We start from the raw sequence: 25,656 nt of genomic DNA, 5'->3' as shown, positions 1-25,656 counted from the left end.
TGACACAAATTTCCCATCTGTGTATGTGACACTGAAGTAGCATCAGATCACGAATTTTTGCAAAGTCAGCATGTTGCCCACTGACCAGTCAATGGGTCTAAGCTGCCGACTCAACTTGCATCTGATTGGCTGGCGGGGGGGGGCGGCTTATCTCGCCTATCGTCATGCCTGCATTCAAGGATCACATCCGGTCATGGATCCTGCTGCTGTAGGTGAGGTTTTTTTGGCAGAGGCGCCAACTCTTAAGGAAGACTGTGTTTATGTAAATACACAGCATATCGCTTGAGAGCCATACATATTGATTTTCCTGTATTGCCCAGGACAAAAAAAGCTAAATACACTAGTCTATGTGGCTAACATTAGCCTTGTTATGCAGTGTGTCCATGCCACTGCACGGATTGAAAGAAAAAACAGTCTAAGTAGAAATTAGACTATCAACTGAGAAGCCCCCTCAGGTAAATGCATACTGTGTGTCAGGAGGAATTGGTGCTATACATGTCTGAATGATTGTGTGCAGATGCTCCAGCAGCTTAGTGATGTATGATCTGAGCTGTAGAATTAAAATCCTTCTCTTCCCTCACATGTCTCCTGTAGTGATGATGTGGTTATTCTGCTCCCCGGCTGTGCAGCCGCTCTCTGCAGATCCTCTTATCTCAGCTCAGGACATTCCTGTTGTTCCTGTTCTTCATGTGGACAAGTTTGTACAGCATTTAGCTGCTAACCAATGTATTGTAGTTGCACCCATTCTTTGTCCTAAATACTTCTTTTGATGAGGCAGTTACTGAAAACTGTTGCTGCAGCCTCTATATGACACAAATCAGATTTATCTGAATTTTCTCAGGTGGAACTACAGTGTTAGGCAGACACAGCCTTAGATTTTGTGCAGGCCCAAAAAAAGTATGAAAGTAGCTCTTTTTTATTGTAACAAGTTAAATTAGAAAACTTGATAGCATTCAGTTCACACACACGTGTGTGACTCACTTTCTTCCGTCTTCAGAGTGCGGTTACCGACCAAAGCCCCATTGTAACTCCATGGACTAAATTCATTTTATCCTGAAGATGATTTTGGGAAATGAAGCCCAGCCTAGTAGGGATTAATGTTGCAAATAATGTCTTGCAGTGAACGTGTTTAATTATAAACAATCTGAGGCAATAATCTTCTTAAACATCTCAACTGATCAGATGAGCGAACCACCTTGATTGATGTTAACATTATTTCAAAAATACGTTTATAATGACACACAAAACAAAAACACAAGCCACGAGCAGACATCATTAACAAATTATTACACAATCACAAACAAATCACACATCAATAGATCCCTTTTCATTTCAACTTGTCAAACACAGATGTAGCCGATAACTTCAGTCATGGCTGCAGGTGGTAGTGCCAGCGCCCTGGTATTGTACATGCTGGCAAACTGGTATGTCATTCCTGTTTTTGACATATACCTATTCAAGGGATTATAATTGTCAAATCAAAGCACAATGTGTTCACTTCCCCTCAAATTAAAATGTCAATGGTCACACCTGCCCTCCTCCTGCTATGACATGCCAACAGGTTTACTGACAGGAAGACATCAGTGTCATAACAATGAAGAATGAATGAATAGCTGGAGTACTTCAGTAGGAACCAGAATTCTGTGGCATGTAAATACCTGACCTACCTAACTGTCATGTTGACATACAAAATATGATAAATGATGTAATGAGTATTTACATACTGCAATGAAAGTGAAACTCCAGCATTGCTGGGGATTGCATTACTTGTTGCTCTTGTTTGCCATTACTTGTGCCATTACAGAGTGTACATGCAGCAGTTTCCAGGCAGGAAGAAACCAAATCTGACCAACGATAGTGCCCTGAGAGTGCCAAATCACAAAAGTTTGGCATGAATCTAACTTGCAGCAATACACAGAACATCCAGGAAGCGCTTTGTTTTGTACAGAAAGAGCAGAGACCGAAAATGATAGAAGGTGATAAACATGGCTAGAGTGTTTTCCTCTCTGGTGCATCCTTCACAGGCACTCTTGCACAACGTGTGCATGCTGGAACTGTAATGCCTCACAGGCACACACAGACGGACTGGTGCCATCATCATCTGAACATGCGCTCATCCAAGGCGTTTTTGTTATTGGGCACCTGAAGAAAGTGTTTACTAGTGATAACGTCATTCGGTACACTTTACCTGCCATGACCTGTCAAAATGTTTTAGATTGACGAACATTTATAGTAAGATTTCAAGCCCCTGCACAGTTTCAGTGCACACACACAGATGTTTTTACTTATTTGGCTTGATTAGACCTCCTCTCAGAATATGTTGGGCACGTGCAGACTATTATTGCAAAACATCTCACCAAGGGTTAGGGGCCAGACTGAATCCGGCGCCACTGATGCCTCCCACAATCATCACTTAAGCCGCTTCTGAATCTAGTTTTATTTCAGATAAAAAATAGTAACAGGGCTCCAGATGTTTTCCACCAGGAGCCCTGGTGAAACTTCCTATGTGAGCGTTGGAGACTACATGGACATAGCAACTTTCACCCCTGATGGTGGGATATTCTTTCATTTTTCTCCATGTTCCTTGTCAACCAGTTGGCATACATATGGTCTCTGCTAGGTTTGTCATATGTGTGCCTCAGGTTGTGAGAGCCGCCAGTCTCCAACAACCAGCAACTGTTGGTGGTACCATACATACAGGTGTGCAGAGATGCAAACTCCTCACCTTTCAGCAAAATGTTAGTGTGTGTCAAAGTGTTTTATGTAGGTTTGTTTTACCCCATAATGGCTGTTAGTTTTCAGGCAGATTCTGTTTTAAGATACTTAGAATTAACTAGAAATGAGCATGTAAAGCAAATATTTAAAGACAATAGTAATTATGATTACCTGTTAATATTGTTATGCAGTAATAACAGTAATACATAATTGTAAAAGTACCTCGCATAGTTTGCCACAGCTTGAGAAAAAAGAGTGTAATACATCTCTTGTAACTGATAACTTATTACATTCATTTTACACAACTTACTTCAACTTACTTAAGTATCTATCCATCTATCCATCTATCCATCTATCTATCTATCTATCTATAGAAACACTTTTTGCCCTGTGATTCTGTCTTTTACAGACTTTAAAAGGAACCCGATGGGAACCGGTCCTACCTGCAAGAGAGTAGATATGTAAAGGAATGCAAAGTGACAAACAAATAGAAAGAGCAGTGTAGGAGAGGACTGATTATATTTGAATGCATACACACTCACACACACACACACACACACACACACACACTCTCACTCTCACTCTCAAAGCAGAGAGTTCCTGAGCTTTTCTCAGTACAGGAAGGGGACTCTTAAAGAGACAGCGTCACCTCAGCTCTGCACATATGATCTCTTTGTTGATTCGATGTGAGGGAAAGAAAGCAGAGGAGGAAAAGGTTTGGATCGAGCCGCTTAATGTTTGTAATTGAGGGAAGACGAGAGCAGGAGATGAGGTTGACAGGTGGCGTTGAAATTCCCAGTGGTAGTCAGCTATGACTTTCTGTTTTCAGCGTCTGTAAAAAAAAAAACAGGATGCTGGTTTTTGATCTCGTGATCTTTACCAGCTTATAAAAATGGGTCTTAAAATATGTTTTTTGTTAGTTTGCTTGGCACAATTGTCATTTTAACAACTTTTTATTGATGTTGCGGTGCTTTGTACATTTGATCTGTGTTTATTGTGAAGGCTGGCAGCTGAATGACGAGCTGCACTGAGGTGTTGTCGCTCTGCTACTATGGAAGAATTCACACGTCAGGTTTGTTGAACGTGAAGTGGTTTCATCTTTCCCCACCAGTGTGAGAATATGTGAAAACCGTCTGAAAATATTTGACTTTGAGGCCGTGTGTGACAAATAGCTGACATTTGGTTTCACCTGGACCAAGATGCCTTTATAGCATTTGGGCAGACTTTGATATACTCACGTTCAAAATTAAATCATTTTATATCGAGGAGGGAGCTCGCAAACATGAGCACAGCGTTTTTATTTTTCTGTCTATTTTTAACCAAAGTCAAACTAATTTCTTCACTGCAACTTCTGCTGCCCCAAATGTTCTGTCTGGTTCCTCCCATGATATTTACTAAATGGTTGATACGCTAAACCATATGGACAGAACAAGCAAAGCTTTGTGGAAGTCCTGGGCAAGGAGGCAGTTGTGCGCGCCCACACTCACACATGAGCACACACTAATAAAACTGAAGGAGAAAAAAACTGGGACAGCCTGGAGAAGGAGATTTGTTTTTCTGCATGTGTTGCAGGCGTGTGAGGATCCTGGTGGCATCTGTCACACTGGCTGTACAGTCGCTGTGAAACACAGCAGGGAGGTGAGAGATAGAGAGGTGCAGTGAGTCATTTCTGATGGGTGGAAGTAGAGAAAGGGGGAGTAGTGATGAGAGAAGCTGCAGGAAATAATGCAATTTGAAGAGAGAGGGGGAAAAGCGAGAAGAATGAGAGATGCTTGAGTTGGAGGGAGGCAGAGTTTCACAGAGGAAGGGGGAGTGGTGGCCCTGGATGTGCCAGTGCCGCCCTGTCATCCTCATGTGGACCAAAACTAAACAGGGACTTGACCTGCCCCCCTGCATTCTGAACACAGCTAGTTGGCTACAGACCAGAGCACAGACGCAGTCACCAATCAGGTGGCAGTAGTGGCAGCTTCCCTCTCCTTTGGTATCCTGCCTGACCCCTCCCACCCTGTGAGGTTTAAAACCAGGGGAAGGCTCTGCTGATTCTAGAGAGTTCCATCCTTCGTCGTTCAACCTGCTTGATGAGCTTTGGGCATCAACTCGAACTCAGACTGCTTTTTGTTTTTTTCTTTAACCCTCTGAAGTGTAAGAGATTGAAGACCAGCAGTTGTTTCTTTGCGTTGCCCTCCAACTCTTGGAAGTCTCTTTCCCTCCCCAACACTGTGGATGAGTGTTTCATGAGTCTTGCTCCTCCTGGACTGAGTTTATCACCTGGCCAGTTCTCTGTCCTGTGAGAATAATCCCCTCTTCACATCGTCACTAAGAACTGACACGTACCGTTAACCCTAGGTATGTATTCAATCACTGAATATGCTCACTTACGAGTCCTGTTCTCAGTCTGTTAAATATTCTTTCTTGTCATGTTATTTACTTCTGAACCTTTGAATCTCCTGTAGTGTTTCCATCTGTGTGCATGTATAGTATATGGGCATTTGTCTTTGGTAAAGCTATTTAAGCTCAGTCAAGTTGGGACACACTGTCATGCCTGTCCTAGAAATAGCCCTGAGGGTTCACTGCTGCGGTGCCAAATTGGCTCTTGTGGTTTGTCTTCTGTGACTACAGCTGCTTATCTTTGTTTTCTGTATTCTCTCTATCAATGGTTTTGATAAAGCTGTAATTTTCCACTGCATTTGGTCTGAGAATGGAGTAGGGGAGGCTGAGACAATGGTCAGACTGCAGTACATAGACTAATTCAGAGTAATGAACATATATTTTGATTCAGTTTTAATGATTATATCTTGTTTTGAAGAAATACTGTGTTGGAAAACTGCAATGAAAAATATGTTTGTATTGAGACTCCACTAACTCTTGTATAACTAAATGATATTTCAGATATAGGATGCAGTGAGCAATTGCTGTCATTCATTTTGAATATGTCCTATAATCTACGGCACTGTAGATTACGTTTATTGTAATTTGCCGGTCTTCTGTGACAACAATATTTGTGGGGGGGTTTTCATGGGGGTATTTCCTGGCAATTCACTACGTCGGGGGAAAAAACTCTTTCGGTCTGACATTGTCACGGTCACTTCCTCCTCTCTTCTCTTTTTCATTCAAATCGTTCCCCCACCTTAATCAAAGTCATCATCCCTGTGGGCTGCCTCACCCTGAAACCTCCTCATGACAGCGCCTTGAGGGAGCAGCTCCCTCTAAGAAGAGATTAGCTTTAATTTGCCTATAATCTCTTCAACATGTACTTTTGACAGATCCTTTTGTTGCCCGCCCAACCTTTGATGCCCCCGCCTCACAGTACCCTCTTGGCTGGTGTTAATTGTATTAGGCTATTATTATTATTTTTCAATTCACATAATGAGGGAAAGGTACACCAGTATCAACAAAAAATAGACACATTTTCTAAACTAGGCTTTTCCGCAATTTTCGTTTGTCATTAAAGAAGCTTTTGGGCGTTTACAACGGTTTGGGATTGTTGTGGTCTAAACTGAACATGTCTGCGCTGCGAGTAGAGTGGCTCAGCTGGGTGTGTTACAGTTTGTCATGCATATCAGTGGCTCTGTGCAATTTTGGTACCACTCTGGTGTTAAATATCGCTAGAAAAGGTCCATTTTTTCCATTCCGAATATATGGAATAGTTGAATTGTTCTCACCTGAAATCAGTTTTTTATTGGCCTAAAAAATAATAATAATTCTTCTGGCTCTTGTACATCTTGATCCATTGTGACTGAACTGGTCTAGAAAACATGTCAAATTCGTGGTTTCTTAAAGGAATAAAGTGTTTGAACAAGGCACCTTGTCTCATTATGAATGGTGTTGCGACATCGAGGTGGAGTAGAGAATTTGTGGGTGGGGAGTGCCCTGCCCATCAAAATGCTCGTCCCTGCAGCGGCATGTAACTTTAGATTTAGAATATACAGATACTCAGTGTAGTTACATGAGTGATTTTAAATATGTAGGAGAATTTTTCAGCAAACAGCCAATGTGTTAGAAAAGACTGAATGCTCTTGTTGGTTCAGTCCCTTTCAAAACCCACGGAGCAGCAGTAATTTATTTTTAATTTGTTTACAGTTTACTGCCGTCTCTTCTTTGCAGTTGTCTTGGTTCTTGTTCTGCTTGTTAAGTCTTGATGGATGATTTCCCAGACACGTTCTAAATCGAGGCTGGATCTGTTTCAGAGAACTAATATCTGCAGTGGAAGTCAGTCCATGTTAAGACTAAAGACAGGGGGTTTTGACAAAGGAGAAGAAGATCTCTCCGTTGGTCCTCTCACTTTCTTCCCCTCTCTCTCTGTGAAAGACAACACGCTGGTGTCTGGAGCGTAGCGAGGTCACATTTCACTGGCACTCTACATCAACCTGAAGTCTTACAGCCTTATAACGTGTGGATGTGCATGTGCACGGACACGAGTAGATTTGTAGTGAAAGTTACCTACCGTCAGTTCAGTGCCACCCGCTAAAAGCAGATGATAAAATCTGTAAACGTGTGGAGGTGGAGAATCACACAGTCGTCAGAAGAGTCAGTCTGAATGGAAAAGTACTGAAAGGCAGGGAGATGAGGAGGTGTGGGGATGGGGGGGGCTGTATTCGTAGAAAGAGTGTTGTAGCTGCGTCAGTGCCAAGATACACTTCTGCACCTGTATGAAAGAGGTGCCACATGCCACATGGCATATTTAGACAAAGAGAGCACTCATGTCCAAAGATACTCACATCAGAGGCAACAAATCCTGCGCCTGCTTTCTCACAGCCAAAGGTTACATTCTCCCTTCGGCAAAAGGCCTTCAAATGTCATTAGGCAGTGTCAAACCTGCATCATATCCACTGTCAGCATTAGATTTATTCAAGTGTTGTACTGTGGGAGAACTCCTCGTACAAGACATTTACAGTCAAATAAGTTGCTTAAGTGGCGACTGCTTGCTAATCCTAGCCTCATACATACACCAATAGGGTTCAAAACCTTCACCTGTCTTAAAGTATTCCATATTTCTGTTTGAATGAGGATCAGTGAAGAAGCGATCACCCAGTCCAAAACTATTGTGACCGTAAAGTGCGGATCATCCCCAGCATGAACTAAAGAAGTTCAAGGCAAAGTTTACTAAACAAATAGTTGTCAAGGCACCTTGTACATTACATTAAAATACATTTTCAATACATTGCCTAGCCGGAAAATCAGTAAGGCATCAAAGTTTAGTTGTATTTTTGTAGTTCTTCTTATTTTTTATTGCTTTTTGACAATTTAAAACGTAGGGGGATCTTACAGAGGCGGCACAACATGCAAATTTAATGTAGATATATTCAGAAACGTCAGCTCTACCCTTGTGGCTGTTATTCTACCTGCATTGCATTTGTGCTTGAGCCTCGTAGGAGGAGTTACGGAAAGTTACCAGGTGTTAACGCTGATGCATGTAATTGATTGAGCATTTCTTTGTGTGAAAGAGGTTATTAAAAGGGCTATTACAGGTTTCTTTCAAGCCCTGTTGCTGTGTGTGTGCGTGCGTGCGCGTGCGTGCATGCGTGCAAGTCAGACAGAGATAAACATGTGCTTAGCCAACTGATAATGTTGGCCGGATACCAGAGACCAATTTGGAGGCAGGAGAGTAAAGTTGAATGCTCTCCTCTACCACTCACACACACACACACACACACACACCTCACATCGAGCACTGCGCATGTATTCATATTCATGACCTTGTTAGGTGTGTTGTGTCTCTTGCTTCTGTGTCTTTTTCTTTTGCCTTTAATGATATCTGTGGCAAAAAGTGTCATTAGATCCCAGAGTCAGGTGGCTTTGAACATGGAAGTAAACCACTTCTGGTTTCTACTGTTCCGAGCTTCTTGTGTTGCATCCTCGTCTTTCACTTTTCTGGTAACAGATTAGGATGTCGCCAGATGATTTAATATTGTGGCTAAAAAGGTGACCCTGACATCTGACTTTTGACTCCAAAGTTTATTCTCAGTCATCTTTAAAGTCACTCCAAAGCGTAGTTTACATAAATGTGGAAAACCCTCAATCTATGCACTGGGAGACTTCACTGAATCATCACATTTTTGCTTCAAAACTTGTGTATTTGCTTGCGTCTTCAGTCTGCCTTGCAGGGAAACCACTCAAAGTGCAAAGAGTTTGAAAGAACAGACGTATTCTCACAATATTGTTGGTGAAATCTTAGAAACAGACCACAGTCTTGCCATTGGTTCTCTCTAGCAAACGAATACCAAAAGTAAATGAATGACACAGACCCCCCAAACCATGTCTACATGGTTCATGCTCTGGTATGGACCATAAAGGCATGACTATGATGTGACAGTGACAGCGATGAGATGCTGTTTGCCATATTTGGGCTTTAAGGTCTGAGGCAAAGCTCCTTAATTACCTACTTACTTGATGTATTATTCTGACCAAATCAAAGAATTCTGGGACTCTGGACATCAATGCATTAGCCAACCTGTTTGGAGCGCTTTAAAAGGAACACCCATCAGGTTTTGTTGACTCTTTCTCTAACTCTGCTGCAGTGAGAGTTTTGTTGCCTGGTTGGAAGTTGCCTTCAGCGCACATGGCATAAATATTAACTTGGCATCCTTTCAGTCAAACATTTTCTTGATCTGGCTCAGGATGCAAATATGGGAGAAATTCAGCTTATATTGAATCCAGACCTTCAATAACTGCTGGAAATATGGAGCGTTTAGTGTATGGCAAGGTAAATGAAGTGTGACTGAAAATTAGAAATAATGCATTTTCCCTGTGTTGCGTTTGGACCAGAGGTTAGTAACGGGAGTACATCCAGCCTCACTGAGGGAAGGCAGATCACAAGCAATGGCCAGGTCCTTATGGAGATCACAATCATCACACAAGTGTGTGTTTGTGCAAGTGTGTAGTGAGGGAGGGAGACACATAATACGAATAAGACTCCAAAATAGGTCATAGGCGTGCATAGCGTGCATATTTCTATAGACGGACCCCAGGCCTGACTGCGCTCTGTGAAATATCTTACATACTGTTAAAAACTAAAACATGTCTGGACTGTGATAGCTGATAAAAAAACTGGGCATACAACTAAAAGATTGATCGAGGCAGCTTTATGGAAACAAGGAAATATTAAACAACAATTAAGGGTGACGTGTGTTGTCCATAAATTCAGAATTGGTGTGGGTTACTAAAGGGTAAACATCTCAAGAGCAAATGTCTCCGAAATTCATGGGACTGGGACATGGTGTCCTCAGTTCCTTCTCAAATGTTCCTTTATTTTACAAGAGGGAGCCCACAGAGAATTCTGCCACCCTTTTCATTACATAAAGCCCCGTAAAAAATTCACGAGTCCCTGGAATGGTTCCAAACAATTATTGTTCTCTCAGAGGTTAATATACGGGTGAGTTGGAGCTCATCTAGTTGTTGTGTACTGCCAGTTGTGTATCACACAGTGAAGTGTCTTTTCTGTGTATTGCTTGCTAGATAAGTTCATAAAGTAGCTCTGAAATGTTGTGGAGAAAATGTATAGTTTCTCAATATAAAGATTGTGTTTCTACTCCTATGTTTTATCTCCCAGTGTTCCTGACACCCCGCAGTACCATTAGCTGTAAGTGTACTGGTACTGGCAAGAGTGCAGGTCTTAGTTTTCTTTGAACCCATATGTCTTGTGCCATAAAATATCAGTACTATAATCGAACAAAACAACATGCAGTTTGGTGTGTAAAGGCTGCAACAGTGTGCACAAACACATACATAACTCATAAAAAAACACATATGGGCCTGAGCTTTTCAGGCTTTTGTTGACTTTGGCACAGAGACAACCCCCCCCCCCCCCCCCCCCCCCCCCCAGCCCCTCACCCATTCCTTCCATGCCCTCACATAAACCCTCACACACACACACACACACACACACACACATACACACACACATTTAACTGGTACCCGTATCTTTCAGTCCATTCCTTTCACAAACATTCCCTTTTTTTCCTCTCCCTCTTCTCCCAAGTGGATATACATACATTCTTTCTTCCTCGAGTTTTCTGATTCGAGCCAAAGCTTTTTGTATAACAAATGTGTTTTTCACTACGTTGGGCGGGGGCCATGTCTTGTTTTTCACCATGACAATGATGGCTTTGTTTATTATAAATGAGTTTCTGTCTATAATAAAGAAAACGTTTTTCTAAGAAGCTGCCTTACTGTGATATTTTAGATAGAAAACGTGTCTTGAGTCTTTCACTTTCCTGGACTGCATTAACACAGCTGCTGCAGTGTAGTCAACATTAGCCATGTTAATGTGCAGAGAAGTGGGTGCAAGTAGGTGCAAACCAGCAGTTCAAGACTAACGCTTTTTTTTTTATAGATGCAAAGGCTTTTCTCATCTTTTAGTCCTTCTTTTAGAAAACCATCTTCCCAATGCACAGTTACAGTAACACACACACACACACACACATAGACACACATGTGTACACACTAACGTGGCTCTGAGTTGTGTTCACTTCCTGATGTTTGGGGTCGAAACTTGGGCCGCCCAACCAATGAAGACGGGGGACAACATCTGTCCGCCATCTTTGTCAGTGCTGCCAAGTATTATGGTGAGACCCCTTTCGCCTCTTCGATTCTTTATCCTTTCGTCTGCCCACCCCACCCTTCTTCTTCCTCCTCCACTCCACCTCTTCTCCTCACCCCATCTCCCCGTCTGCCAAGCAAGCAGAACCAGGTCATCTGAGATGCTGCTGCTGCTTTCTTTTTTTCCACTGCAGCCTTTTCTTTATTCACTTCCTTTCTTTAAGAAGGCATAGAGTTACTTTTCCATCTCACTCACCCTCCTCTGTTTATTGATTTGAATACTTGCTGCTGTTTTCTATTCATTATTGTTTATCATATGAGCTTAATAGCTTTCTGCACATGATGAATGAACCTTTTGTTTGTCAGAATCATCTTAGATGACACCTGAATTTGTGCAAACTTGCCTCCCCAGCCCCCCTTGTCCTGCAGTCCTCGAATATCTTTTACCCAAACAGTAAATATGAATATGTATTGTAATGCGATTTTGTTTGTGCATTTTTGAACTGTACGTTATAGTGTTTCAAATAGCATTTGCATATTTCTTTTTCTAGCTGTTAGCAACTCAAATCGTCATGTTTTTTTATTCTGTCTCTCAACAGGAAGCGCACACAGAAGTGGTTCAGCATGTCTCTCAATGTGCCGGGTCTGGTGGTGATGGCAGCGTTCTACCTGCTGATCTTGGGCACAGGCATCTGGGCGTCCATGCGCTCCAAGAGGGAGGAGAAGAAGTGCTCAGGAGATGGCATGGAGATAACGCTATTGGCCGGACGCAACATCAACTTGCTAGTCGGCATCTTCACTCTTACTGGTAAAGAAAAGGGGTTCAGTTCAACTGAACACTTCAATCAACTGATTTGTTCTAATGTGTTGATTAAATAGTTATTTACATTAAATATTTGAATCATTTATGTTTGGTCTAGTGGTGGTGTTAATATGTGTTTGCCTCTCTGCAGCTACATGGGTGGGTGGAGGCTTCATCCTCGGTATAGCTGAGGCAACATACAACCCAACACTAGGCGCAGTGTGGGCTCTCATGCCTGTGCCTTATGTCCTGACCTTCTTCTTAGGTGAGTAGCACCACTGACCCCCAAGCTTTAAACCCTGAACCATGAACCCTGACCTCCCTCTACTGTCTTCATCTTCTTTTTTTATTATGTTAACTGATCTGGGCCGAGTAATCGGATACAGCCGTGCTGATTACATTGATTTAATGGTGCACATTATCCTCACCTTGCAGGATTAAATATTTAAATGGACACAAGTGAGAAAATAGACATGAACTTAATGCAGCCTAACATAGATAGTCTTGTACTCAGAGTGTAATGGTCTTGAATACAGGGTCTGGCAAGCACCAGTAAATGCCAGTAAAATGAGTGCTTGGCAGGAACTTGCCACACTTGCGGGTAACATTCACACACTGGAGCCTCACTTGAAAACAGACTTTGGTCTTTTTTTCCGTAAAATCTTTGTGAGGTCGGGACTCAGGTTTGGAGGAGAAAAATGTCAACATTTAACATTCAAAGCATCCCTTGTTTTACACTCAATAGCTGATGAATTACATGTGGGATGGTGACACTCTTACTTGGTACTTAGCTTAGCAACAATGTAATTTGAAGTATTAGTATTTTAGCAACAAACACAAGCATATATAGGATTAATATTTTCATTATAACCGCAGTAATCAAACCACTTCAGGAAAACTGTAAAGTTAAGTTTCCCAAAGTTTCTACACACAGTTTATTAAATACAATATAAAAATGAACTTCACAGACTTGTTGACCAGTAACGTAGCTCCCATGCCCCCAACCCCCATCTGACTCCACGCACCAATAAAAGTGTCACTCACGTTAAAAATAGGTCCATGAGAAATCAGTTAAGGATTGTAACTTGAGGCAACAGGTGCAAAGGGATGAGTTCCCCCAGGGACTTAGATCGCCCACTCGTGAATTCATCAAACTGACAAACTCAGTGGTCGTCTGTAAACATTTGCAACAGGTGAAATCATCAGCGCTCGGGCCCCAATGTCACAACGGCCTGCGTGGTGTGAGAGTAATGAGAACTGGAAACTCCAGTCCCTGATCAGGAAATATAACATTCCCCGCTCTGCTTGTGCATTGTTGGCCAAGTGGACCCATGAGTTCAGCTGAAGGTGTTTATTGTGTTATCTGGAAGGAACACTTGTTTTTCTTATTGTTCACACACACTTGTTATGTCCAGCTCACCCTCTTCCTCTTCTTCCTTTCTCTCTCATTTGGGTGTTTGAATGATAGAAATATGGCCATGTTTTAAAACTGATGGCTTCATCATTTCCAGAGCGTGATTGTGGTTTTATGCTAATCCCTTCCTCCTGCTCCAGGTGGCTTTTTCTTTGCCAAGCCTATGAGAGAGAACAAGTACGTGACAATGATGGACCCTTTCCAACAGAAGTATGGGAACGTTCTGAGCAGTGCGCTGATCTTTCCCGCACTGGTGGCCGATGTCCTGTGGGTGGCACGCACACTCGTCAGCCTGGGTATGTTACCTCACACTGTAAAACTGTCTGACACTATAATGTGTGCACGCACATACTTATGCAATCATGCAGGCACCCACAGATCTGGGTACACAATGTGCACAAACACTAGAGAAGCAAAGCAGCTCGGGGGACACCTGACAACATAATAAAACTACCACCACAGACTGTAGCTTTATAAATGAACTCCCTCTGACACAATCAATCATCACAGTTTATTTCTGAGCCATTATATTGGATTACCTTTTCAGTTGTCAGGCGTTTCTGTTAGTTTGTCCACACTATGTTTTGCTGCTTTGGTTCAGTAGATAAATAGTTGTAATGTTGTAACAAGAAGTATATATTAAGTAAAAAAAAAAAAAAAACACTATATAAATGACACAATATTTGTGAAAAAGTCAAAGGAAATTGACCATTCGCTATCCCCCTTTCATACAGCAATTGTCCAATTATAACTTAGCAAATATAATTAGGAACAGCTGGCCTGTCAAGCTTTGGATATCTATATGTGTGAAAGCATAGCATTATCAGCACAATGCTCAGGGTCAGTCACTAAAAATAACTGACTGCTGCGGTGGATTATTATTATTATTATTATCATTATTATTTATGTGGATTATTATTGTGTAGTGTGGAAAACAGATGACAAGATGACTTATTTGATTATTATTAAAGTGTTTCCTTGTGCTATAATTAGCGTTGTTTATGTAATGGTACTGTTATTTAAATAGAAGCTACTACATTTGACACTATTGTTTTTACTGTTGTTTCTCTAATCTGTAAGTGATCATTTAATTGTGTGTATGTGTGTGTGTGTGTGTGTGTGTGTGTGTGTTTGTGTTTGTTTATGCACTTTGATAGTGGATGCATGTGTGCGTGTGCTCTACAGTGTGAATGTGCGTGAAAGATTGTGTGTGTGTGTGTAATAATGTTTTCTCGTGTGTTTTTAACGCTGTTTTCTTTTCCAGTGTTATTTGAAAAAGGGGGTTAAACATCGAGCAGCCTGTTGATTGTGAAAGGTGATCAATTATTCAAACCAGATTGTTGTGTCATTAGAGACTTGTTTCCATTGTTTGTGCCAAGGCTCAGACTGATTGACAGAGGGTAGAGTTACAAAATGAATTATCATTTCATTTCTGTGTGTAAAAAGAGGTTTAAACAAGACTTGAAGGGAAACCGTGAAATCCATTGACAGTGTCAGAGTCACCAAGGTAGCGCTGTATGCAGTGCTGACGCTCCACAAAAGGACTGGTAGGGAGGCAGGAATGTTCCTCGGACGATTTTGTCCAAACCTATTAAATCAATATAGAGTTAGGGGACCCCTCACTCCTCAGTAGAACCTCCTGTCGTTGTTTCTGGAACAGTTATGAATACGTTTGGCATCACACGCACACACACATAAACACTTGACACTCCAGAGAGTGTGCTGAGCATTTGACGCACAGGGGCGTTGTTGCTGGGAGACTGTTTATGTGTGTGTATGTGTATGTATAAACTGAGCTTCATGGTCTGCTTGAGCAAGTGTGTGTGTGGTCGTTCAGTGCCAGAAAGGATTTAAGTTTTAAAACACACACTTGTCCATGTGCTGTCAGTTTGCTGTTTAGTATCAACAGTACACAGTCATGGTCAAATTTCTGCCGGGAAGGAATCAGGGACAGGACAGAAAGGTTGCAAAGGGTGTACTTCTGTGTGTGTGTGTGTGTGCACGCAAGCACATGCATGAGTTTTGAAAGTGGGACAAGGATCTAAAAACAACACAGGGGTATTTAGGCAGCTCTTTCCCTCTGTCCATCCCTGGTGCTGCCCATTAAGTCCCAGAGGCCCCTGAATCTCCTTCCACCTTTCCCTTCCCTAAATTTAGCATGGAGGGGGATATCACAGCTCAGCACAGAACAGATGAGAGATCTAGTGCTATATCTGGAAAACAGACCAACCAGGAATTATTTACGATACAGTGAAGTTACAGGACAAACAACAACACTTGGGCTCTGTTCGATCTGGATGTGTATCCAGATCAGATCTAGATGTAGATGAGATGGATTTCAGTTCACACATGGCATCAGAATGCATCTCAATCTCGTGTTTTCTTCCCTGATAACATTTCAGTTTACTACGCAACTACACAAAACACAGCGAAAGCTACACAGAAAAGCTTAAAATGAGAAAAAAGTGCAAAATAAAAGCAAAGAGCGAAAAAGAACATGGTACCTTTCGTTCAAAGGTTTGTTATGCAACTTGGCGGTGCGTTGTGGTTGCGTCACTGACCACCTCTAAATGTATTTAGAGCCGACAAGATGCATTCTGTGCCAAGTGTGGACAGGTGGTTAATAACTGTAATATGTGGGGAAGACAGGAAGTGGAGACGGGGTGGTTTAGGGGTGGCGGGGTCGGTAGGGGTGTTAGAGGTCAGCAGGGTGGTGAGTGGCGATCGATGGTGCCGATCTGACACTTCTCTGTTTAAGGGCATTGTTGTGGTGTGGCTGCAGGCTGCGGCTGGGGGGACCCTGGCAATGTGGCAGAAGAGACGGTGAAGGTAGTGACGTTTTGCTTGCCTTGTTTGAGTAACAAGATGATGTCTATTTTTTTCACTTTTATTCACTTGTTTACATTTACTTATAAATACAGTTTTCTCATTTTTTCACACATTTATTTCACTACTTGAAGACACTTCTCTTTTAACCTTCTTCCTGATTTTTTTACTTAATTAAAGGGAAAATTTGCCTCGTTTTATGTGGATGTCCACTTAGTGTTGATGGCAAATGTACTGAATTGGAGCAGAAAATTCCTCAGTGCGTGCTATATTGACAGAGAAAGCTGAGCTCTCCTGCTCGCTGTGCCAGCACTGTCTATATGTACCAGCATGCATTGCGCGCGACCTTCTGACGCTGTCCCTCACTGAGTAAACTAGCTGCTGAGTGCAGCTAATCAAAGTTACACAAAGTTGCCAAGAAATGCATTCCTGCAGTTTGACCATTTCTTTTTATACACGTAGCTATATCGTTACCTTCAGGCCGTGTCCATGAAGTAAACTTGCATACACACACACAGTGAGGGGCAGAACTGGCTAACATCAAAGCTAACGCTAGCTGAGCTAGCACTGCAGTATAAAGTTACACAAAAAGCAACATGAAAAAACAGTTACCGGCACCCAACCTGCTGCTCTCGTTATTCAGTTTGCTTCAAATGAGGCTTAACGTTCATACAGTTTCCCTCAATATTACAACATTATTCTAATATTGCCACAGCCTGTGGGAGCAGCGTCAAGTGACAAAAATACTCACTCAGTGGTCATCTGCCCTCTCTGCCCTGCTGGTCTTGGTTGCCTTTCCCAGTTTATATATGAAATAATTAGTATAAGTAAAACTTTCATGCATAGTAACGTACACACGGGCTCTTGGGGTTGCCGTCGGCAACAGCATCCAACAAAAACTGCCCTCGCTGATATTCACTGCAGCAGAATGATTTAGTTTCTATTGGCATTGGAGGGCTATTTGAGCAAAGGCACCACCAGTCGCTGTTTGCTCTTGGCAGCTCATGTTGGTCCCCGCCGGCCAAATCCTCCTGGATTTCTTCAGCCATAATACAGTTGAATATCTGAGTCAGCCGAAACACTGTAAAATGTATCCTCATCACACACGCACGTTTTGGGATGACATTTTCTTGTTGGAAACAGCAAGTTTACAAGCGAAGAGAACAAATTTCGTTTTTGAGCGGCTATCCACAGGCGAAGACTAGAAATCCAAGTTGAAGTAGTTTGGAGTTCTTCCATGCGTCAAACTACATCACTTTGACGGCAGGTGCCAGAAGGACGACAGATTTTGCAGCAAGAGTACTCAGCTTGTTTGGTCAATATAGCACACACTGAGGAATTCTATGCTTCGATTGACCACATTTGCCATCAACACTGAATGGACATCCACAAGACGTGGCAAATCTTCCCTTTAAGAATTATCAATAAGGGTGAGAATTCACCCAAGAGGGTGAAAAAGGAATATTTTGGAGTCACAATCAATAGGCTGCTTCTGTTACGTGTTTCTGTACAGTTCTGTTGGTTATAATTTTATCATTATCACTTTTATGTTGGCCTCTTGCTTTATCTAAGCTCTTGGATGCTTTTTAAAGGTTTAAACCAAAGCCACCCATGCTTAAGTATAACTTGACTTAAATGACTAGAAATGTAATGTTTTGCTTTTTGTTGGTAAAATGGTCATTTGTTTGTCAAAGTGTTTTTTGTTTTTTAAATACTGCATTAAGACATGAACAGTACAACAAGACAATGTCATAGCCTAGCTTCTCAGTAAACCTTATCAATAATCTTAGTATTAGTATTAGTATTAGTACATAAGAGTGGATGCATGTATATGTGTGTGTCTGTGTGAGAGAAAGATTTAAAAGAGAGTGTAAACCTAATAAAACAATTAATTAATAAAACACTGATTAAACTATCACAGTAAGCAGCTGCATGTAGCTATCTGTAGCAACCAACGCCTGTACATTAGACGACTTGCTGTAAGACTTTTTGCCTACGTCAGTCCTCCGATGCTCATTGCTCTGCTGTGTTGTTCCAGGTGGAACTATGAGTGTGATCCTGGACCTGTCCTACGTCTACTCCATCATCATCTCCTCAGTGGTGGCCATAACCTACACACTGCTGGGGGGGCTCTACTCTGTGGCCTACACAGATGTCATCCAGCTCATCCTGATCTTTGTCAGTCTGGTGCGTAACATCTATTGACCCGTTCACGCAGCGGCCATTTTGAACAGTCATGTCGGGGAACCTTAGAGCTCCAGCTCCGTTCTTCTATTGAACGTTGAAGATCATTCTCGTGTCCCATCAGATTACTCACTCAACTACATTGTAGGAACAAGTGGATGAAAGAATATAGAGGGATCAAATATATAGTCCAGCAGAGGTAGCCTGTACCTTATTAAGATGATTAAATGACCTGCTAAATTAATGCATGTACTGATTTCATTAGCTTGTTTGGCAACTGTGAAGTTTATTTGAAGTTTCTTTCACTTAGTCTTCAAAATGCCTTCCGTCCAAAAAAGTTAACACATCTTTGCAAAATATGTGGTTCTGGAAACTTGGTGACATAGGGACAACTTGCAGACCTATTTGGTGAACTGATCTAGCAGGCGAGCTAACTGCTAACACTGCAGCCAGCCAGGAACATCGGCCACACCAGCTCTCTTAACTTCTTTCTATTTCCCTGTACTGTGTTGTTTACTCCCCCTGGCTTTGTGTTCTCAGTATTGTGCATTATTTCATTCAATGAAGAGTTATTTAAAAAGGGGATGAAAGATCACAGAGTGAATGACTTAACAAGCCAACTGTCAGTTAGCAAGCTCATTAGCTTGTTCACAAAAGACATATTTGTTGAATTGACTCGCAACTAATAAGCTAGAAGCTAGCTTCCTCCATTTTGGACTGTCTGGCTCCGTTCAGCACTGTCAAGATGACATGCTATTGGTCAACTCAACGCGAAACATTTGTTCAGATTTACAAAGCCCCTTTGGAGCAAAACCACTGATTTTATTGGAACTAATTGGTTTTGGTGCAAAAGTGCAAAAGCCTGGGCTACTTAAAGCTGCTTTTTACTCTCACTCCTTAACACCTCAAACCCTGACTGGTGGGCACACGGTCACTTAGCCAAAACACTGACTGAGGTAAATAGTTTGTTCTTCACCTTAAAAATAATCTCCCCACAAGGTCCATTTAATAGCTGTTCTGGATCTTTTGATTATTCCACATGATCTTCAGCAGCAGGAATTTGCCCAGTGCCCAGGAACTAAAGATGTTGAACTTCCATGAAATTCTATCAAGAGTCCTATTATTCTGTCAACTAAATACTGATAATTCTGGATGAATGAGAACTATGTAAGCTAACCATAATGTGACATTAGAGTGCTGTACACCGCTCAGACACTGGAGCTTTAACTCCAACACTAGGTTCAGATTCAGACAGAGAGACTGAAATCTTCCCCCACTGGGCCCATAATCAGATTAGCTGTATCCTTGTGTTTGTGTATACAGTGGGTGTGTGTTCCTTTCCTGTTGACCAACCCTCACTCTGTGGACATCTCACTGACGGCCTACAACCAGACCTTCCAGGCTCCCTGGGTTGGCACGGTGGAGCTTGATGAGGCTGGCAAGTGGTTTGACGATTTCATGCTGCTGGTGAGTGGGAATGGTCATTATACACACACACACACACACACACAGACAGCACTAAATGTGGTCTAATACACAGCTTATGCAGTATTTACATAACTCCTGCCATCACAGCAGTTAAATTAAATTGAACCCAGCAGTTAAATCGAAATGGGCTTATTCGATTAGAGGAGCAAACAGCCAAGCACAACAACAGCAAAATGATGGAATGAGGATTGTTCCTTCTTGTCCTGTTGTTGTACAAACTGATTGCTGTCATCATGTCTAAACTGTGTGTTTGTGTCAGGCTCTGGGCGGTTTGGCTTACCAGGCGTTCTACCAAAGAATCCTGTCAGCCTCCTCTTACACCCAGGCTCAAGTGACCTGCTTCGCTTCTTCAGCCTTCTGCCTGGTGCTGGGTATCCCCTCCGTGCTGGTCGGTGCTGTAGCTGCTTCTACAGGTACACACTCTTACCTTAAAGCTCTGGAAAGTTCTTATGCCAGCCGTCCTTAGCCTAGTGTGTGTGTTGGCCTTGTTTTGTCATTTAACCCATTTCTTGCTTGATTCATGTTTTCCTCCCGTCGATCTTTCAAACATTCCTTTGGTTCCTTAATCCAAATATTCAACTGTTCTTCCTCCCAGACTGGAACTCAACCAGCTATGGATTGCCCACCCCATATGAGCGCGACCAGGCAGGCTCCATCCTCCCCATCGCCCTGCAGTACCTCACGCCCGCCTACGTCTCTGTCATCGGCATCGGAGCTGTAGCTGCTGCTGTCATGTCCTCCATGGACTCAGCTCTTCTGTCCTCAGCTTCATTGTTTTCCTCAAATATCTACAAGAACATCATCAGGAAGCAGGTGAGAATTTTAGATGGTGTGTATGTCCATAACCAAATATTAAAGAAAAAAACACAACATTACTATACAATAACTACAGAAATGGTAAAGTTGAGAAAAAAGGGTTTGAAGTTTGAAGGCTCTTTGTACTGTAAGGCAGTTACTGCTACTCTGATAAGCTAGGCAGTAATTCAATTTAGCTATTGCCTCATTTACGTTTACGTTAAAGATGTTGGAGAATTTTACACGCTGTTTTTTATTAACTGCACATTTATATGGCATGCTAATTTTTATTTGTTCAAACAGATGTCAAAAATTCTGATTCAGCTCTTAATTTTGACCAAATATGTAAGTACTGCATTATGGCTTTGCAGGGCAGTATAGTCCTCTGTTAAACCTTCTTATGTTCAAAGACAAAACTGCAGCTAACAGGTTCTATCAGCTGAAGTCAAAGGGACCGTGTGAAAACAATTGTATATTGTATTCTGTTGCTCTAAGAAAACCCTGATGATGTCGTATGCTTGGCGTTCAAGTGGTAAGTTGTGACAACACTGCTGCTAAGCAATGGCAACATGGACCCCAAAAGACTCCTCATCCACCGAAGCTAACAATTTAGCATGCTAGCAAGCGGGTAATGTAATGCAGGAAATGCAAAGGCATAATGAAAAGATGGGGCCATTGAGAATATCAACATTTTCCTCAGACAAGAAAAACTCTGTACGACTAATATTGCAATATATTCACTTAACACTGACTGAAAGATGAACTTTGTGCAGTAGTGAATCAGTGCTAAACCACTGATGAAATGCATTCAATGTAGCTATCTCTCTTTTAGGATCTTAAATCTGCCTTCATCTACAGTAATAATCTACGATGATGGTCACTACAGGCGTGTTATTTTCAGTAAGTCTCGTGTGGGCAGCCAAAATGACATGTACAGCCCAGAGACTCTATCACTATACTGTACTCACAACACAAGCTGGAGGCAGCAACAAAGTAGCTATTGACTTTACAATACTGTACACATTGTACACTGTTTCAGGCTGAGTATTGTTCATGATGTTTGCTCTCTTATAACAATGATCTATTTCATTATTTCACCCACAAGGAATGTTCCACATAATGAGCCACTTCACTGTTGGGCTCTTATAGTGCGGCAACTTATGGGTACTGTGTCTTTGTAAGGGGGTCTCTTGGCCCGGGAAGTCATATGATCCTGAGGTGCTTACGCTGTACAACAAGGTGTAAATGGAATGTAATTCTCTTTGTCTTTCTTGTCTTTCTCTCCACTCCTTCAGGCGTCAGACCGTGAGATGCAGTGGGTGATCCGTATCTCAGTGGTGGTGGTGGGTCTGGCTGGCACTGCCCTCACCTTCCTGGACAGCAGCGTCCTGGTCTTCTGGCTTGTGGGCGTGGACATGTCCTACACCATCATGTTCCCTCAGCTGGTCTGCGTCCTCTTCTTCAAGGTGTCTAACGGGTACGGAGCCACCGTGGGCTACATGATGGGAATCGTCCTGAGGGTCCTGAGCGGCGAGCCCCTCATTGGCCTCCCGCCTGCCATCCACTTCCCCGGTTGCCGGCTGGACGCCGAGGGAAAGCTAACCCAGTTCTTCCCCTTCCGCACCGCCATCATGGTCATCTCGCTCGCATCCATTCTGCTCGTCTCCTGGCTGGCGTCAATCATTTTCAACAAGGGCCTGCTGTCCGAGAGGTGGGATGTGTTCAAGATCAAGCGCAAGCAGAAACCGACAGCCAGAGCCGCGGACGGCAAGAGGACCAACTCTGACAACGAAGAAGCCTCCGCGGCCAAGCAGCTACTGGACACCACCACCAGCTGCTGAGCAGGCTCACGAAGAGGGAGAGAGACGGGCACTGGCTGTAGGTGGACATGTTTGTTCGTCTGCTAGAGTTCGCAAAGGGGGAACAGCAGCAAAGGCTGGCAGCAATGACATGACCCAATTACATTAGCAGAGTGCGATCTGATATTTTTTATATATACATATATATATTTATATATATCACTGAAATGGATGCAATCCACACAAAGAACCCAGAGGCAAGTTCAATCATCAAGCCATTTAAATTCATTGGAGAGAAAAAATGTTCACAATAATACAACATATACCTCTTATTCATTAGATACTCCTCAATAAAGATCAGACTTGTGCATTTGTACAGATTACGCAGATAGCCTCTCTGAAAAACAGGACTGCGACAAGCCACCCGCTTCATCATCCTGAATAATAATTTATCAGCTCCACCCAGGGCCGCTGTACTGTACAGAAAGTCCACCTAGCTTCTCTCTCAGTGTGAACCTCTGTAAATGATTAGCGGCTCTTTGCAGCATGACAGGGCTCACTTTCACACCAGAACAAAGAAATGCTGCCCAGAGAACGAGTGCACGCTCTGCACTGTTCCACGGCGCGTTCGTGAAAGACATTTTATTATTTAACGGTTTATTTGAATGTGATCTGGTCTCTTCCTTTCTCTAGTTGATCTGCTGCCTCAAGCTAATACAGTGATTCTTCTTGGCTTGCTAGTTCATTTTAGATAATCAGTTTTTAACTTCTAAAATATTACTTAGATACATACAATCGTTGCTTATACACCAATGTGATTTTATTTTAAACTGACCGACTGTGATCAAAAGCACACTCCTGAATCTGTGTGCAAGGAGAAGGCAATCAGAGTTGTGTGAACATATCTAAGATGTGAAGGTTTATAGTTACATGTACATTTTCACAGAGCACCTTTTACCTCCACCTCTCAGATACTGCTCAGTAGACACCAGCAAGTTTAACACTTTTTTCTTTTTTTTTTAACCACACTGTGACCACCCAGCTATGGATGACTAATGTGTCCCACCCTGTCTGACTGCTCTGAGTTGGGTTGCAGTGCAATGCTGGTGGCTTTGTTGTGCAAGCTATATTGAAAAATCACACACGGCAACCAAAAACACTATTTCAAGCTTTTAAACACTCTTTTCTTCTAATGACTATTTAATATTACCTGTTGAATAGCAGAAAGGAGAGATAGAAACTGCAGAAGTTAATCTCCCAGCATGCCGCAGTTATTATAAGCCCATTCCCCTCAGCTGCAATATACTCAGATGATAAAGAACTGAATGTAGCAGTTTTCTACAACTGCACGGAGAGAAAGAATGCCAGACGTATCCCTCGTTTCCCTCCTCCTCACCCATTCCTCCTCCTTGTTTTTCCTCCATCCATCAGTGTGAGAGATGTGCCTTTCAGTTTGTCAGAGACTTTGTTCTGTTTAGTTGTGTTTTTGTTATATACTGTCCGCGGGGGTGTAGTTTACAGTGGGATCATTTTTTGATGAAGTGGTGAAAATGTTTGCAGCTAAGATTCTGAGACTTTAAAGGTTCACAACAGTACAAATTTTACTCCCTTTTCAAGACTAGAGTTTGTTAGAGAGCATACTGTTCAATGACCCTTGTGTTTTTTAATGTATGTTTTGTTGTACTGAGCCTACTTAGTAGTTGGTTGTGGAAAGAGATTCCTGCTAATGAGTGTCAGTGAGAAAGCCTTCCTCTATCATACTGTCGCCTTTTAATATCACTGGAAACTGGGTTCACTCCGCTGTCAGCGGTTATTTGATAGCCATCGTCAAATGGTTGTATACTCACTGTTCAAATACCTCATGGACTGGTAATGTTGGATTTAAGTATACAAACCTTTAACCTATGATTCTGACTTCTATCCAAAGCATACTGTATGAATGTCACTTTCCAAAGACTGATCGCACAGAACAAACTGTCTCAAAACAGGACGCATGCAGGACACAATGCATCCACCTTTTTATATGATTGTGGTTTCTACCTGTATTATACTCTTGTACTGTACAGTCTAATCATGATTTGTATATTTACTTTTTATTTTTTATCAAAGTTGATCGCTATGCATTGTGAGTTTTTAGAAGAACAACACAAATGTGTATTTTATCTCGAGTTAGCAGCGTTTAAAGTAAAACAGTAAAATCACCTTAAATTTTGCAGAACATTAAATGTAATTTCTCCTTCACACGTGTTTAAATCAACTGGGCGGCAGTGAACAGGTATGCGTTGTACACATATCACAGGAAAAACATGTTACATGTCGATGAGTCAAAGTAATAGCCATGTAGAGCAAACACTCCTGCCAGATAATGTCTCCAGACGTCATTTGATGAGAGAAAACTCCGTCGTCCACAATATAGTGAAGGAAGGCAACGACTTGATAATGGACTGTATGTCTATTGTCATCTGAGCATTTCATCACTTTTTGAAGGGGGAGTCAAACATCATCACTGACAGTTGTTAGTTTCATAATATAATTTGGTAGTGAGTTCTATGCTATATCTTCCCCTAATATGTATTTGGTTTTATACTATTATGCATGTTGATTGCATGTCTATATATGGAACTTTCGTGAAGGCTGTTCTCTCTTGCCACTTGGCAAGGTCCTACTTTGTAATCGATTAATGTAAATCCCCATGGGGTGATGTTCTGTCAGAATAAAGGCTGAAACCAAATTACCGTTTCTTTGCTGTCTAAATCATCGTAATGGGTCATGCAACACGTGAGTTCTCCCAAGTTGTACATATAAATGAGTTTTACTAAACACTCAGAGAACTTTACAGGTCAGTGGTGGTCAAGCTGCTCGAAGCATGCAGGCAGTAAAAACAGAATACCACTACTTAACCTGCTAAGACCCAAGCTCTATCTTAATTTCTCTTTGCTATTTGGGCTTATTGGGACTTAATAAGTATAAAAACTAAGCATCATCTTTTGGCATGATGTGGTTCCGCATACGGGGACAATTTTGAATTTCCATATATGCAGAATTAAGTAACATGGTATAACCCAAAATTTGATGTCCACGCATGTGGATGCCAG

General features: G+C 42.0%; 1 protein-coding gene across 2 annotated transcripts; it reads left to right on the top strand.

The window, feature by feature from the left end:
* Positions 1–4,795: 4,795 nt before the first annotated feature.
* LOC139292652 (high affinity choline transporter 1-like) lies at positions 4,796–25,292 on the top strand. 2 transcript variants are annotated; one of them, XM_070915017.1, is made up of 9 exons: positions 4,796–5,061; positions 11,853–12,061; positions 12,207–12,320; positions 13,610–13,765; positions 18,334–18,482; positions 19,803–19,946; positions 20,227–20,380; positions 20,563–20,780; positions 22,058–25,292. In XM_070915017.1, exons 2-9 carry the CDS (start codon positions 11,878–11,880, stop codon positions 22,601–22,603), a joined length of 1,665 nt encoding a protein of 554 aa, XP_070771118.1. In that variant the 5' UTR covers positions 4,796–5,061; positions 11,853–11,877; the 3' UTR covers positions 22,604–25,292. The 2 variants fall into 2 exon arrangements, with proteins under 2 accessions (XP_070771118.1, XP_070771126.1); XM_070915025.1 differs by lacking the exon at positions 19,803–19,946.
* The last annotated feature ends 364 nt before the right edge of the window (positions 25,293–25,656 follow it).

The sequence above is a fragment of the Enoplosus armatus genome, chromosome 2 (genome assembly GCF_043641665.1).
Source record: "Enoplosus armatus isolate fEnoArm2 chromosome 2, fEnoArm2.hap1, whole genome shotgun sequence".
Lineage (NCBI taxonomy): Eukaryota > Metazoa > Chordata > Actinopteri > Centrarchiformes > Enoplosidae > Enoplosus > Enoplosus armatus.
The sequence above is the reverse complement of the archived record's forward strand: the minus strand, read 5'-3'. Positions and strand labels throughout refer to the sequence as shown.